The sequence below is a fragment of the Chiloscyllium punctatum genome, chromosome 42, assembly GCF_047496795.1.
Source record: "Chiloscyllium punctatum isolate Juve2018m chromosome 42, sChiPun1.3, whole genome shotgun sequence".
Classification (NCBI taxonomy): domain Eukaryota; kingdom Metazoa; phylum Chordata; class Chondrichthyes; order Orectolobiformes; family Hemiscylliidae; genus Chiloscyllium; species Chiloscyllium punctatum.
Genome location: NC_092780.1, coordinates 11,545,160 through 11,562,923, shown reverse-complemented (window position 1 = coordinate 11,562,923; position 17,764 = coordinate 11,545,160). Strand labels below are relative to the sequence as shown.

Below are 17,764 nucleotides of genomic sequence, written 5' to 3'. Positions count from 1 at the left end.
TCCAAACCCTTTCTATTCATTTAAAAATCACACAACACCAGGTTATAGTCCAACAGGTTTAATTGGAAGCACACTAGCTTTCGGAGCGACGCTCCTTCATCAGGTGACAATCACCTGATGAAGGAGCGTCGCTCCGAAAGTTAGCGTGCTTCCAAATAAACCTGTTGGACTATAACCTGGTGTTTTGTGATTTTTAACTTTGTACACCCCAGTCCAACACTGGCATCTCCGAATCATGACTTCCTATTCATATACCCATCCAAATGCCTCTTAAATGTTGCAATTGTACTTGCCTCCACCACTTCCTCTGGCAGCTCATTCCATACACTTACCACCCTTTGTGTGAAAAAGTTGTCCCTTAGGTCTCTTTGATATCTTTTCCCCCCTCACCCTAAACCTATGCCCTCTAGTTCTGGACTCCCTGATCCCAGGGAAAAGACTTTGTCTATTTGAAAATGAGCTAATTTAGCACTTACTGCTAAATGTCCAACCTCCTCTATCTGTGCTTTATTTTGTACAGTGAGACCACTATCATGGGACCCACAACAACATGACGGTGTTTTTGGTTCACATTAATGGTAAAGCAGACAAGTAAAGTACTTGGCCCACTGAATATGTATTGGGTTTTTCAAAGAGTAATCCACTTAATCCAACTTCCCCTCTTTCCTCTTATTCCTGTAATTTACGTTGTTTCAAGAATTTTTCTAATACCTTTGGAAAGCTATTAAATCAGTATCCACCAACTTGATATGTGCTGTGTTTCAAATCCTAATAACTTGTGTAAGCAAAATATTTTCCTCTTGTCACTTCTAATTCTTATACCAATCACTTTGAATCTGTATTGTCTGGTATTAACCTTTTATGTGATTGGAAACAATTTTTCTTTATTTAGTCTATTTAAACCCTTCATAGTTTTGAATGTTCTTGTCACATCTCCTCTTGCATTAGTCTACTTTTAGCGAGAACAACTGCTTTTCTAGACTAGTCATTTAGTTAGAAACATTGATGTCTTAAACCATTGCAGCGATCTCCTCTATAGCTTCTACAAAGCTTGAATGTCCTTCCAAAAATGTACAATTCTGTACTTGATAGTGATCAGCCTTTAGAATTATCAGTCTGATCATCACATAAAAATACAATGAATAATTTTCCACGTTCACAAGGATTTGTATAGCAGACTCAATATTCTCCCTATTTATTAATGACTTAGAATGATCTGTTAGAAAGCTGTCTTTCTACAAGGTAAAGGTAGGTAGCATTTTAAGCCTTGTAGAGAAGGAGAAAGAGGTAGAAAACGTGAATTGGCAAGACTGAGACAAATAGAACTTGTGCTGCAAATGTGAGGCAATTTACTTTGAACCTAAAAATGATAGTTTTATCCCCATTTAAAAAGGACTATCATTTCGTTAACAATAGATAAATATTGGAACATAGAACAATACAGCACAGTACAGGCCATTTGGCTCTCAATGTTGTGCCTGCCTTTTATTCTACTTTAAGATCAGACTAACCTACATACCCTTCATTGTACTAACTTCCATGTGCCTATTCAAGAGTCGCTTAAATGTCCCTAATGTATCTGACTGTACAACTGCTGACCACCATTCTCTGAGTAAAGAACCTACCTCCGACATCTCCCCTAAACCTTCATCCTGTTACCATAAAATTGTGTCCACTTGTGATAGACATTTCCGCCATGGGAAAAAGTCTCTGGCTACTCACTCTATCTATGCCTCTCAACATCTTATACATCTCTATCAAGTCACCTCTCATCCATCTTAGTTCCAATGAGAAAAGCCCTCGCTCACTCAACTTTTCTTCCTAAGACATGGCCTTCAGTCCAGGCAGCATCCTGGTAAATCTGCTGTGCACCCATTCTAAAGCTTCCACATCTTTCCTATAATGAGGCAGCAAGAACTGAACATAATGATCCAAGTGTGGTCTAACCAGGACTCTCTAAAGCTGCAGTATGACCTCGCTGCAATTAATAAATATTAATTAATCATCATAACTGGGGCAATTCCAGCCTCTTGTATTGAGGCCAATTGTAACAGCCTAAACACACCAACTAATTCACAAATCCATGCAAATAAGCACAAACCCTGCCAGTTTGATTGCAGTACTGATTTTTGTCACTTCACTGGGAGAGTTGTGAAGAACAATTTTATAAGATTGTCAACTTAGCAGTTCATGAGTACAATATTTAAAATTTCTAGCCCCTATACCAGAACTATTAATCCAGTCCCTGAAAATGCTTGGCTGATTGATAGTTCATTGCGTGTTTTGTTACATTCATATTGTATTCCTTTCGTTAATTTGCTACTTTTAAACTGGATATCTTGCATATTGTTTCAGTCCATCTCTAAATAAAACTTCAGTACTTACCAATTTGGAGGTGGAAATTTCAGCAGTATATCTCTTCACCTTGCTTACCTCCTTTCCCTGCCCCAACAGATTACCATGTTTGCATATACCTGTACTTGCACAATCAGGTTAACAGCCCTTTTAAATAAATACCAAGGCATATTAGCACACAAATTCATCTCACCTCGAATGCTTCTGAACTTGTAGCTCCTCATTTTCGTGCTGTTATCTTTGCACCAGTATCTTACTTTGAGTGTAGGATCCACAAATGAAGGAAACATAAAGGAAGCAGGTTTTAAAAGATAGCAGTTAAAGGAAATAGTATTACTAAATGCCCATTAGAAAAGTTACGATTTAAACAGGTTCTTTGGTATTCAGGTACAGAACTAAATCAGATTCTAAATGTCACTAGTGCAATTAACCTTTGCTAATGAATCTTTATGAAATTGAATTGTGGTTTCTGAAGAAGCATTTGATATTTTGGTATTACTTCTGATGATTTAATTAGATCTCATTCCATCTGGTAAATGAACAGATAAAATATCTGTTTGATGACGCAATAGTAGTGTGCTGACATCTAGGTTCAAGTCCCATCTCCAGTTGTGTTATAAAATATCTGAACAGTTTGGTTAAAAATTAGAATTTTAAATGCTAGTAGTAGTATACACACTGAGTGGCTGGCTGTTCAAGAGGTGATAGAATGGGATTGGAGAGTGAGATGGTCTGCCCCTTGGGTTCACTGAACTGCAGAGTTTGGGATTGTCTTTCACTCCAGCTATTTCCTGTGCTGTCTGCAGACAAACTAGCTTGCTTTCAGACAAACTCCATTGAGAATTCCAACATTCCAGTCCTTGCTTCAGATTTTTGTTTTGAAGTTAGTAAATGCTGTGTCTACCTTAGGTCTTGGCTTTTATACAATTAATGTCCTCCTTTAGTTTAGCACTCCCTGCCATATAAAAGTAATCTACTTTGGAAATTAATTTTTAAAAAATTTACATAAAATTCCTTATGTTGGCATTTTCCAAATCTGGGAAGCTTGAAACCTAGCTTGGGGCACAAAATGTGTGGAGAGTATGAGGCCAAGCAACATTCCGTAACTCCAGATCTGACAAGAGGCTGCACTTTTAGTTCTGCACAGAATGAGGAAATCAGTAAGGTGTGTAAACACAAGCTCCAACCAGCTTCATATCAGAGAGCATGATTTTTGCTGCTGACAAGAATTAACTTGTTGGGGAAGGGAGGGGTGTACAGGAAAACATATTGAAAAGTGACAGTAAAAATACTAAAAGAACAAGTTAACCTTTAAAGTAGGTGTCTGATTGAAAACAAAAAGAAATTTAAATAGTTGTGCTGCAGCAAATTTACAAGACTGTTCACTGAATTACCTCAAATATTGAACATCAGAATAATACTTTACAAAAAAAAAAGACCATTCAGTCCATTGGCATTCATGCCAGCTCTCTGTAAGAATGATCTGCTTTCCACTCCCTCACCATTCATTCATACCTTGAATAGAAAAAAATGTTCTTCTAAAATACATTATAGTAGTGCTTCCTGTGTTTTAGAGAGCATTCCACATTATGCTGGAAACCAGGGTCTGGGTTAGTGGTGCTGGAAAAGCACAGAAGGTCAGGCAGCATCCCCTATTCCTAATGAAGGGCTTTTGCCCGAAACGTTGATTTTCTTGCTCCTTGGATGCTGCCTGACCTGCTGTGCTTTTCCAGCATCACTCTAATCCAGACTCTGTTGTCTTCATATCATTGGCTAGATTAGTTAATATTAATCACTTAGAAATGTTCTTCGTATTTAAAATATTACTAATTTAATTTCTTTTAGCTACACTGTAAAGAATTGACTGTAGTGATTTAACTAAAATTCTTAAGTTCTGATTAGGTAAGATCAGCCTTGAAATTCTGGTCCTAACTGTTATCTAGAAAAGTCAGTAATTATTACAGTTGATGGACCCCACAGTATTAACTTTATATATCAACTTACTAGCTATTAAGTTATGTCTTTGTTAAATTATTGTTTGTCTTATGTTTTCTTTTCATGATATCTTATAAATAATACATATTTTGAGATTTAGACCTCTGGATGGTGTTGTTGCTGACAAGAGTTGTCTTAAGTAGGTGATGATGCAATTTAAGTACTGAAGCCCTTTCCCACTGTGCTTTTAAGTAGGTAGTTGATGCTTTTAAGGAGATAAAGGAATGGTGAGCCTTGTCCAAATTGGGGCACATTGTGATTTTGGTGCAGGTGAGAGGGAAGCATGGATTTAAGCAATAAGTAGTGGATATTCTGGGTTTTGAAGGTAAATCTAAAGAAGTCTTGACACTGTGCCATTGCATTCTGTAAGTAGTACATACTACAGCCACAGTATGCCATTAGAAGAAGGATTTATTTTTGACGGGTGGAGCAACTACTGGCTGAACAGATTGCTTTGTCCTGAACTTCTACCAATTAACTAAGCTCATTTTTTGTTTTCTAATCTATTTTTCATTTATTCTCTTCCTCATCTGCAAGTTTTAAATCTCATCATGTTGACACTGCTCAGTTAATCTCAACTTTTTCATTTAAAGCAAGTTCTGTCAGTTCAAATATCAGTTTGTAAGAAACAAAAACAAATTACTGGAAAACCTCAGCAGGTCTGGCAGCATCTGTGGAGAGGAGAAAGTGAGGACTGCAGATGCTGGAAATTAGAAAGTCAGGATTCCTGATGAAAGGCTTATGCCGAAACGTCGATTCTTCTACTCCTCGGATACTGCTTTTCCAGCACCACACTCTTAACATCTGTGGAGAGAAATCCAGTGACTTCTTTTCAGAACTCTGGTTTCTCTTCATAGATGGAACCCGATCTGCTGAGTTTTTCCGGCGATTTCTGTATCTGATTTTCAGCATCTGCGGTTCTCTTGGTTTCTTTTATTCCATTTTTAAGAAATGGTTATCAGTATATATAATTTGAGGTTATAGTTTAAGCTAGGTGCTTAATTCCACTCTTAAATCCTTTATGAATTAGGGACAATTTATAAAGAGAAGAATGCCTGTGATATCAGATTTATTCTGTGCTGTAATGCAGTCTGTGCCTCAGAACTAGTTGAAAGTCTTTTTGCATTAAAGTGAGAGTACTGCATAAAATCTGATGTGATTATTCTAGTTTTTCACAAGGATTATATTTTAATAATTGGCAAATTATTTATACTTGAACATGAGTTTTAGATTGCATTTTAATATGTACTTTTCATTTTCTGTTTTGCTTCTGTTATAATTACAGTCTTGTACTGTAGGGAAGATCAGTTTGGAATTTTACCTGCTGTATTTAATGTTGTCACCTTTTAATTAACATGCATTTATACAAAATGAGTTGAATAGTCTGTTTTCTAAGGCTTTGATTTTGATGCCTCTTAGCTTCATCTACTAAGAAATATCTGTCTGGTGTTATGTGAGCTCATAACAATTTGACACATGTGATACTGCAATCAAATCAGATTCTATCCAATCTAAATATCTGGCAGGAATCATTTTAATAGAAAAAAGGAATAATAGCTTGCTGTTTTTTTTTCCTCCTCCTCTAAACTGGGCATTGAATCTTAATGCAATATCCTTAATGCAGATCCTGTCCCAGATCAGGATATCTGAATTTATGGATTGAATTGAGGATTGTTCATGTTTGAGAGGCTTAATAACTCACTGGATGAACTGGCTGAGAGGAGGACAAATATTGAGTTTTATTTTCTTTTACATAATGTTTCACAAGATTTCATTGTATTTATGCCTGGACTCCATGGCAAATAAGATGGCATGTGTAGCTGAAGGTATTGACCGCATATATGGTTTTGTTTCTTCTTCTAAGCTAAAATATCACAAGAAGTTCAGGCAGATTTCACATTACTGAGCTTATCCTAAAATCAGAGATGATTCTTAGCCAGAGCAGCAAACTAGCAAGTGCCCACCAAGGCAGGCCATTATTTGAACAGTTATTATTTACTGTGCAATAAAAAAAGGACGCATTGATAATTATTTTGTATGTGGTCCTTTGGTGAACAGTGACCATATATGGTAGGATTCTTCATTAAGGTGGAGAATGAAGTAGCCTAACCTGAAATTAAGTCCTAAATCTGAATAAAAGGAACTATAGTTGTGTTAGGTTGAATTAGCAAGGAAAATTTGCAGAACCTTACTAAAAAGAATAGACAATGGCTAATATTTAAGCAAGGTATACAAGATTACCAACAATTATTAATTGGCACAGTAATAAAACAGGAAATTTGGCTTAGCCATGGCTTATAAAATAAATTATCCATGATATTGAAATACTGAGCAGGCTCAAGGGCCAAATGGCCTACTCCTCCTAGTTTCTATGTCTCTGTAAGGTTTGATGCAGCAATATGTTTACAGCAAGTGCCTAAATCCATTTTGTTTAAAAAATAGCAGTTAGAACATTTGGAATTGCCTGAAGCATTCTAAATGCAGTAACTTAGCTAGCAGAAATACTGTCAGTGATGAAACTATTTTGTAGAATTTGCAGTTCAGTTGCTGAACATGTCAGATAACTATATCCAGTTATTCAGTTGGATTGGAGATACATTCATTGCCCAGACAAGTAATAATTCACAAATTTGAAAACAGTAATGCACACCACTGAATTATTGCTTAATGATTTACTGTGGTTGCCTTACTGAAAAATTTTCAAGCAGCATGTTAACCCTGCATGATTAAAACAATTAGAAAGCCTGAGAGTAACCACATCAATAATGACTCATCATGGCTGCAGAACCTATCCCAGTGCACAAAAACAAGCATTTTGCACAACTCCTAAAGGACGTGCCCAGACAACTAAAGCAGGTCACTGTAGTTTGCACATTGCCAATCGTGATGCTGCTTTGGGTAAGCTTCGAAATTCTATCGAAATAGCAGCTGTCAACAGATTGGCTATGTTCCAGACAAACCAATGGAAAAACAGGTCGATATCACTTTTGTTTAAAATTCAGTCATAGAAATATCTATGGCGATGATGATTTTAATGGGTGTTTCACACTTAGAAAGAACACTGATCAAGGTTATTGTCACCCAGTGTAGTTAATCTCACAGTGGGCTATTTGAACGGACAGTTTGAGAGAAGGTAAGAACTGGTTGAACTCATGAGTTAACAATCACATAATACCAGGTTGTAGTCCAACAGATTTATTTGGAGGTACAAGGTTTTGGAATGCTGTTCCTTCATTGGCTACCTGACGAAGGAGTAGCGCTCCAAAAGCTTGTACTTCCAAATAAACCTGTTGGACTATAACCTGGTGTTGTGTGATTTTTAACTTTGTCCAACCCAGTCCAACATTGGCACCTCCACATCATGAACTCATGAGGCATGGCTGTCAGGGTATTAGCTGATGCAATTTTCTGGCTAATTCCGATTCCTTTGAAAGGTGAGATACTCTCTCAAGTCCTGTTGATTAAGCTGTTAGGGAGTGGATCCAGTAATTGGGGAAACAGTTTTCAGGCAAAAATAATGAAAAGCGCAACAAACTGCATAAATGAGTCAGAAGAAGGATTCCAGTTCCACTCCAGAGGTTTAGCATATAATCTAGGCTGACAGTTGTGTGCAATACAGGTATTCTTTTACAATGTGATTGCTGAGTTCTTGTGTGACCCTGCATAATAGAGAAGTCACACTTTAGAAACAGTGCCCCAATTCGTCAATCATGTTACAGCAAATTTGCATTAATGAAATGCGTACTACAGCAGAACAACCTGTACTAACTCGTGTTATACTTTTCGATATGACATTGTTTGTGCACTAACTGGTTGGGGATTCCCCTTCCTCTGAATTGAATATGCAAACTGATGTTTCATCTTTTCTCGTGACAGCGATCTTATCTACCATGTGAAACCTAATGTGATTGCCACTACAAGGAGTAGCAAATTCTTATTTCTTTATGACCTTTTTCTATCCATCTTCACCTAACAACTTGGACGCTAAAGTCTTGATTGATTGTCTAGTTTGTTAGGCAGTTATAACCCAGGCATTGTGCAACATTATGAAAATCAAATATGAGAAAAATTGATTTATTTCAGCTATTGTTACAAACCAAAACTGGTGCCTCCATGGTCTGGAGCTTAGAGATGACAAGGTTGTTGAAAATTAAGTGTACATTTAGGATTTATGTTCTTTTTAAACTTTTGTCTCCAATTAGTTTTATTTAATGTTTCAATAGAGTCTTAACCTTGATTGTGTTTACCTTCATTCAATGGTAGTACTTTCATCCCTGAATCAGACTTTGTAAAAACTTATTCGTTGAACCTGGTTAAAAATTTCACAACACCAGGTTATAATACAACAGGTTTATTTGGAAGCACTAGCTTTCGGAGCACTAGTCCTTCATCAGGTGATTGTGGAGAATAAAATTGTAAGACACAGAATTTATAGCAAAGGTTTCCAGTGTGATGTAATTATATATTGAAAAAGACCTGAATTGTTAAGTCTCATCTTTTAGAATGACCATGTTGATATCAGTTCTTTCATATGTAAATCGCAAAGCTTTTTTAAAAAGTTACATTCGGAAGGGCACTTTAACAATTGGTGTCATGTTGGCCCAGATAAGGTATTGAAGGTGTTAACTCCCTGTGAGGCTGTCTGCCGCAATGGTCAGACTGATTCTAATCTAAAAAACGGATTTTCAGAATCTTACATGATTCATGCAGTTTTTGAGCAAAGTAAAATGTAATTCTGCAAGTACAAATTCACCCCACAAACTTATGTGTATATGTGTGTGTGTGTGTGTGTGTGTGAGCGTAGAGGGGTTTAAGTCTGTGAGAGGGTGTGTGTGTGAGTGTATGAGAGAGGGTCTGAGTGTCTGTGTGTGTGTATATTGCAATGGGGTCACCTGTAGTGTGACATGAACCCGGTTGAGGCCCTTCCTGTGGATACCGAACTTGGCGATCAGCCTCTGCTCAGCCACTTTTCGTTGTTGCCTGCCCCGAAGTCTGCCTTGGAGGACGGTCACCCGAAGGTCCGAGGTCGAATGTCCCGGACCACTGAAGTGTTCTTGACTGGGAGGGAACACTCCTGTCTGTTTGTTCTGCGGTGTCTGTTCATCCGTTGCTGTAGCCTCTGTTTGGTCTCAGCAGTGTATTATGCCTCAGGGCGTTCTTACCTATAGCGTATGTGAGAGACAACGTTGGCTGAGTCGCATGAGTTCCTGCCACGTACATGGTGGGAGGTTCAATTAATTGAACCTGAGCATTGCTGGGAAAGCTGCTATTTGTTGCCATCCCATAATTGCACTTGAGAAGGTGATGGTGAGCAACCTTCTGAATGGGTATATGAATCAGAAAGGTTTAGAGAGATATGGGCCAAATGCTGGGTAATGAAACTAGATTAATTTAGGATATCTGATGAGACCGAAGGGTATGTTTCCATGCTGTACATCTCAATGATTCTGTTTGCAGACAGGTTAAACATAAAGCAGCAAATAGGATGACTGTATGATTATTACTGTATATTATGTTGGTAGAGGAAAAAAAATGGAAATGGGGTGCACAAGATGGATGTTTTGGATTAAAATTGAGGATAAGAAAAGTAAGTGAGTGATTCTTTGGTCTTTCAGCTTGAGTTTGTTTTTTGGAGGGGTATTCCTAATTCCTCGATTAAGTCACATTCATGCCAAGTAGTGTTTACTCGCTGACAAAACTCTGCCTCAGTACCAACATCAGGAGATGACACTCCCAGTTCTATCTTTATCAAATTTTTCATTTCTTTCTTAAATTTCCAGTGCCCTTTCTGATGGAATCTTCCTGTTAGTGCCAAATGAGGTGAATTTTGTTATGAGGAATTCATGTAGGGCCAATGGACAGTAGTCTCACAGCAAAAGATGTGATAAATTAAATTCATGTAATCTGCTACTCTTAAGTGAGAAAAACTTTGAGTTTGTTATGGAAAATTTGAGTGTCATCTCATGTCCAGGTAATATTCATTGGTGAAGAGCTGGAACCTCAAGGGATAACAGTTGCTTCCAGGCAGAGCTAGCTGCTGGAAGAGGACTTGTGTTTCTTTCAAGCACACACATGAATGGCACACATGATGTATTATTTTTGATCATATTATTCATGGAAATTGAAAGTGGGAGGCTGTTAAGAGCAACTGAAAAAAGCGCAAGACCACAGTTTATGGAAATGACCAAGGTACCTCCCTTAAGCAGATCATCGCTGCTTGCATATCTATCAGAATGTTGGCCAGTACATTGTTGCTCTCTTTTTATATTATTGTACCTTTACTAGGAGTATTCTTACAGCACATTGGGACATATCATGACATATGCTATAAGGTCATGGGTACAGCATCAGGGTGATTACATTTTGCTGAAAGTTTAATTTGGGAAAGTATTGAGGAATCTGGATTTATCATTAGGGAAAAGAGGACATTTCATAAATCGCTTTCATAATTAGGTTAACTAAATATCCAAACATTGTTTATATTCAGGAAGGAATAAAAATGGTAGGGAATAATTCAAATAAAACAAAGAACATCTGAGCTGTGTGAAGTAGTATTGCCTATTTCTAACCTTTACTGTAAAGTTTGGAGACTATAACTCTGTTTTTGAGTGAGTTACAAATCAGTAGCTTTTGCTAACTTACTACTCCTGATTTCTATCTTAATACTCTGTTTGAAAAGGCATTGTGTGCATGATGAATAAGGATAACGAAGTCTGCACTGGTCATGGACCAGTTGAATTTCTGCACACAAATGCTGCCTTGATTTATGTTTGGAGATTGATTGTAATTGCAATACTGGAAGATTGGTGGTCATCTCTGGATCAGCGCCCAATAATAAATCAGTGCTTGCTGGAAATGGTTGGAGAAAATTTAAGGGGACAGGTAATTAAAATACCAATTATTGATGTAAAATAAACCTGTACTCTAATTGCTCAGTGTTTGCTTTTTTTTAGATATATTAATGACCCATAACACTGTGTGAAAGACAACAGAGATTGAACCAGCAGGTAGTGGGAAAATATGCCAATACCTCCTCCACCCCCACCCCCACCTGCTGCACCCCCTCCACCAACCTTTAATCAGGTAAGACAAGGCATGCAAATACTTTCTGTGACAGTTTGAGCAATTTCAGTCAAAGCACCCTTGACTTTGATCTTTAAAATATTTTGTATATAACAGCATCACTTAGATGTCTAATATGTTTTTGTATTCCTATGTAAGACTACATAGGAAGAGGCTACACCCTGACTCTATGCTGCACCTCAATGCTTTAATCAGAGTTTATTGTGAAAAGTCTTTGATATATACAGTTGCAGTTTGCCAAGAGATTTATAGCAAAGTATTTAAAAATGTATGCTTTTTGTCCATTTCAACTTTTTTAACCAGGCAAATACAGTTACACCTAAATTGACCAGAGATGAACAACGTAATCGAGGGGCACTCTTAAATGATATCACAAAGGGAGCCAAACTTCGAAAAGTGACCAATGTAAATGATAGAAGTGCCCCAATTCTTGAAAGTAAGTGCTGAAAGTAAAGATCAGTGATGTTAATAGGATTTCAGTAAACTGTAGTGGTGGATTTGTGATATTGTCGTCCAAAGTCCAGTTAAATTCTGTGAAAACCTCTACAATACAACTAGTTAATTTTTATCTTTTTATGCTTGGTGCCTGTTTGGACGGAGCAGTTTGAGTTTTGGAACAATATGGTGGAACTCTGGTACTTTCTCCTTCGTTTTGAAGCCAGTGTGAGATGATGAATGAAGAGCACCATACAAGAAATTTAACAGACAATAGTAATCTTCGTTGACTTACTATTTTTTTTCCTCTGGCTGAATAATCCACTGACAGGAATACACCCACACATATAGATTTATATTGCTTGCTGATTTATGCCTGGGCTGAAGTTTATCTGTTTGTGCTATGTAATATGGGAATGGAGTCACTGAAATCCATCATGAGGAAAATTACTTTGGTATAACTTTAATGACATGTTTTTCTTTAACTACAGCTCCGAAAGGAGGAGGAGGAGGTGGTGGTGGCGGCGGCGGTGGAGGATTTGGTGCAGGACCTGTTTCTGGAGGACCAGTCCCATCAATCGGTGGCTTGTTTCAGGGTGGTGTTCCTAAGCTTCGTCCAGTAGGTCACAGAGACAGCTCAGGTATTTTGAGTCATCCCCACTTCTTAGTTTAGGAGAATGTGAGGACTGCAGATGCTGGAGATCAGAGTCGAAGAGTGTGGTGCTGGAAATGCACAATTGGTCAGGTAGCATCCGGGGACCAGGAGAATTGATGTTTCGAGCATAACCTACTCCAGATGAAGAGCTTATGCCCGAAATGTTGACTCTCCTGCTCCTCGTTTGCTGCCTGACTGACTGTGCTTTTCCAGCGTGATGCTGTTCCACTTAGTTTAGAGAGGCTCAGCTGGGTGGCTGCTGGAATAGTGACTGTAGTACTCTTGGAGATAACTGGTCATCAATAAAAATGTTCTGATAATCAGCAATAACTTTTTTTGAACTATTTAAACTAATAACTTTAGCTCTGAAAAACTTTATGGCACAATATAGTGTACCATTAAGCAACAAACAGACCAGCAATAAACAAATGCCACTGTAGATATGTACACATGATCCTACTGACAATTGGTACAATACTCTCACCATATAGTAGAAAGTGAGGACTGCAGATGCTGGTGATCAGAGTCGAGAGTGCTGGAAAAGCATAGCAGATCCCCGAAACGTCTCCAACTCTTCGGATGCTGCCTGACCTGCTGTGCTTTTCCAGGACCACGCTCTCGACAGTACTCGGACAGTATTGTATCAAATTCTGTCAAATTCCATCTTGTGGATGAGACACGAAAGTAGACCAGCATCATGTCTCTTTCTCTGGGATGTGAACAATGCCACAGTGGTATTTAATTAAGAACGCTGTACTTTCTGATGCCTTGACTAATACTTAGCCCTCAACACTAAAACAGTTTAACTCATTGCTATTTGTAGAACTTTGCTACCTCTGAATTGGTTGTGAATTTTTTCAAGCAAAATAGTTAATAGACCTTTTGAAAAGTACTTTCTTGAGTATAAAGTTTATGGGCCCACCACATATTATGACAAATGCTGTGCATAAATGGTTGCCCTGGTTTTATATTCTTGCTAAGTATGGAAGAATTAAAACTTCATTTGGTAAGACCTATCGTGGTAATGTCAGTTTTCCACAGGTCTCATTATACAGCTAGACCTGATTACTACAAAAATAAAATACTGTATTGTGAATGTCAGGGATCTGAAATTAAAAGAGAATAAGACAGGAATAGAAAGAGAAACTGCATTAGCTTGATGAGAGATCATCAATCTGAAATATTAACCTTTCTCCATAGTTAGTTTCTGACCTGTTAAAATTTTTAAACATTTAGATTTTTAGTCTTGGTCACTGTTGTGAAAAAACACTGAGCTCAGAATTAGTTTTGCCGCCAAATGCCCACTCCAGTATTTGATTCTTAACAGCAAGTAACTTTTTAAAAAAATCATACTTTTTATTGGGACTTCCATATTAGTATATGACTTGTCACTTTCCTGAATGTGATAAGTTAGAAATGTATGACCGTTCTCACCATCTGCGATTACATTGTCACCTTGTGTGAAAGCTGCAGTGCCCCAAAGTTGCTCCATAAGTTAAGGTTCACAGATTTCTTTTCCCTGAGCAAGGGCTCCAGTGTCAGTCAACAAGTGTGGCTTTGTAGTACCACTACTGATCGAGCTGACTGAGTTCTGCAGGACACTTTTACCAGGACAGTAACAACTGGGAGCCAACCGCTACAAGGCCTTATTCTCACCAACCAATCTGTCACAGATGCATCTGTCCATTACAGTATAGGTACAGTGTGATCACCACATGTTCCTTGAAAAGACTCTGTCATTTTCATACAGTGCACACTTCATGTTGTGTGGCATTACCACCAAGCTAGATGTGATCAATTCAGAGCAGATCTAGCAGCTCAAAGCTGGCATCCATGAGATACTGTGGGCCATCAGCAGCAGAATTGTATTCTGCTGCAGTTCGTAACCTCATGATGTGGCATATCACTTTCTTTATTGTTAATATCAAGCCAGGGGATTAACTCTGGTTCACTAAAGAGTGCAGAAGGGCATGTCACGAGCAATGCTAGGTATGCCTAAAAATCAGGTGTCAACCTGGTGAAGTAACAACACTAAAGACTTTGTAATGTTTCAGGACAAAAGCAGTCCAGTTAACCAGTACCCCATCTACCAACCTAAATATTCGTTAAATCACACCAATGTGCAACATGTACAAGATGCACGTCAGCATTTCACCAAAGCTCCTTTGGGAGCACCTTCCCAATCAATGACCTCTTGCCATTGAGAAGGGTAAGGACAGCAGATGCTTGAGAATACTGCCTCAACAGATAAGTTTCTTTCCAAGCCAAATAGCCGTCTCTTCACAGTTGCTGTAACTAATTGCTGGAGCTCTCTTCCTAACAGCACTGTGGAAGTGCCTACACAAGACGAACTGCAGCAGTTCAAGAAAGCTGCTTAGGACCACCTTCTCGAGCACAGTTAAGAATGGGAAAGGACAATAAATCCTGGTCTTGCCACTGACAGCCACAACCCGTGAAAGAATAAAAAAAGTCTTGTGTAAATGGAAGGCAAAACGACTTTTTAATGAATCAATAAAATGTCTTGCTTTGTCCATGTTAATTGAGGTTTTGCAGAAGTGTCAGTAAGATCAACTTGTGCTGTGTTTGTGAACTTAGTAATCTGTCCCTCGCTCCAGTTTTCCTGTCAGCTAACAAACTCAAAAGAGATGAAGGGCAGCAACATAATTGCATAACTGATTTTCCCCTACCTCTAGTTCGTAAATAGTCAATAATGTTAAAACTGAAGTGGTGGAACATGTATATTTTCCACAGTTTTTTGCAATGCTTTCTCTTGCCCAAAAGTTCATGATAATGGAGAAAAGCAGCAAGGATTTGTATCCCCAGTTAACGTCCAATGACTGCAGCTAGAACGTGTAGATAACAACCTAATCATATATAATGCCTTTGAATTTGAATAGGTAGCCAAGTTTTAATATTGTAAAAATTATAACTTCGCCCCTTTTCTTTCATTTTCCAATTTTTTTCTGTAAAATGGTGTCATGGGCACACACAAGTCAGCCCTGCCAGTGGGTGCTGGTTGGCTTTTTGTTTGAGTGCATATTATGCCTATTTCTATTTCCCAGTTTCACCCTCGCTGGTGCACTCTTAGTAGGGCTGGCTTAGGTATGGGGAATCTGATCACTCAACTAACTCTATGCTGTTCTACTGCTGACCAGTTAACTGTAGAGTCCAAATCCCTATCGTTCATGAGTTAGGGGCTATCTCAAAAGATCATCAAGGAGTCTAGAGTATAATTTTTAAGGCACTTTACATTTCAGCTACATGTTATTTTTATTTCAGATCCTGCACCCAGTAGAACGGCATTAAATCCACCTGGCTCAAGATCTGCTGCTCCTCGACCTCCTTCCAGTAGTAACCGCTACAGTGATGATTCTGACGCACAGAGTAAAACGTCTCCTCCAGAGCTTCCAAGAGTTCATCGACCTTCTTTACCTGATCTTTCCAGCACATCCCGCCCCAGTAGTGCCAGTGGTGTGAGGCACAGTGCGTCAGCACCGCCGCCACCTCCGCCAGTTGGAAGACGTTCAAATCCACCTCCACCACCTGTGCATAGCAGCAGAACTCATTCCAGTGGACCATACAACAGAGAAAAACCTTTGCCTCCTACCCCAGGACAAAGGACTCCTGGCAACAGAGATGGACCTCCTGCTCCTCCTTCTGCCAAGCCTCCCCCATCACCAATCAATCCTAGGCTTGGTAATATTCAGAGCCAACCTCTACCACCGCCTCCCCCACCTTACAGGCAACCTCCCCATGTACATAATGGCCCTTCTAGTCCTGGAAACGAGGCTGCCCCAGAATTGCCGCAGAGGCACAACTCGTTATCACGCAAGTCAGCGGGACCCATGCGAGGAATTGCTCCTCCCCCTCCATCTCCTTCACCTTCCCAAAATCGACCGCCACCACCTGCTAGAGAGCCACCAAACCGCGGTGCAGGTAAGAGCTTTGCATGTAGAATAGAGATCAAACATAATGGATGAGAGATGAAATACATTTTATTACTGAGTTAGAAATGATACCTTTTGTGTACAAGAAGACACTTGAAAATTGATTGATCTTAAAAGCCTTTATTCCTGGATTTGGGGGCATTTATTTAAAATCCAATTTCTGCTGTCGATTCAGTGATTACCATTGAAAAATGGATATGCTATGGATGCAGCAACAGGGTGAGATATGAAACCCAGCCTACCTTTGGTCAAATAAAAACAACATTTGTGTACCGGAAATCTGAAATAAAAATGGAAAATGCTGGAGAAACTCAGGTCTGGCAGTTCTGTGGAGAGCGAAACAGAAAAGTCTTTGGATTCAGAACATAAACTCTGTTAGATGTTGCCAAACCTGCTGAATATCTCCAGCATTTTCTGTTTTTACTGCCCTTCATTGAGTAGCTTTCCAGTACTCATTGTGGCTATACTTAATGGACTGTACACCAGTCAGAGAGTTAAAATCACTATTTTGAGGACTAAGCACTTCAGAAATTGTTATTATGATATAATGAAATAAGAACTCAGTAACAACTGCAGTGTACCTGACAGTGTCTTCCCATTTCTTCATATATCATTATGTCCAGCTCATTCAGCTTGAGGATATTTAATGAAGACCCCGTCAAAAATTTGCCCATAGTTCAAGACATGGATTGAACAGCGGGTGATTAAGAAGTAACAATCGGGTAACATTGTGTAGATTTCAAATAAATATTTAATCTATAGGAAGAAGTGTTGACTGAGGCATACAAGTAGATTAAAAACATGTTGCAGTCTGAGAGAATGAGTTGGATTAAGAAAGAATACAGCAAGTTTTGACATTTGGATCTATATATAAGATGTCCTTTGTTGCAAATTCTAATGTTATGGTTAGAACCTGTCTTTGGGAATCTTATTTTCATGTGCAGAATGGCGACATCACAAGCTGCAGATACTCAACTACTGTCACTGAAGATTAATATAATTAACCTCTGGAATAGTGGGGAGAGCATTCTTCTATTTTTAAACCACAGGTGATATGTGTGGCTGCAAGAAACAAGCAATTAAATTTGTTGCCAGTCACGTCAGGAAATGTGTTATTTTTATTGATGGCATATGGCAGCTTGCTGTGCATCAGAATGTTGCTCCTGATGGCTCATTGTGGGAAGCTGTTACAATATGCTTTGGTTTAAGTCCAAGTATAATACGTAACATGGCAGCATGTTTTTAATGACTACATCATTGGAATTCCCTTGCAAAAGTAAAAAACATTATTGAT

General features: G+C 38.6%; 1 protein-coding gene across 1 annotated transcript in view; it reads left to right on the top strand.

Moving 5' to 3' along the window:
• wipf2b (WAS/WASL interacting protein family, member 2b) overlaps positions 1–17,764 on the top strand; it is a 43,708-nt gene that overhangs the window by 12,135 nt on the left and 13,809 nt on the right. Inside the window, exons 2-5 of the mRNA XM_072561390.1 lie at positions 11,304–11,433; positions 11,737–11,869; positions 12,360–12,509; positions 15,803–16,459. Of these exons, the coding sequence (XP_072417491.1) occupies positions 11,371–11,433; positions 11,737–11,869; positions 12,360–12,509; positions 15,803–16,459 (1,003 nt within the window). The 5' untranslated portion in view covers positions 11,304–11,370. The remainder of the gene's footprint in view (positions 1–11,303; positions 11,434–11,736; positions 11,870–12,359; positions 12,510–15,802; positions 16,460–17,764) is intronic.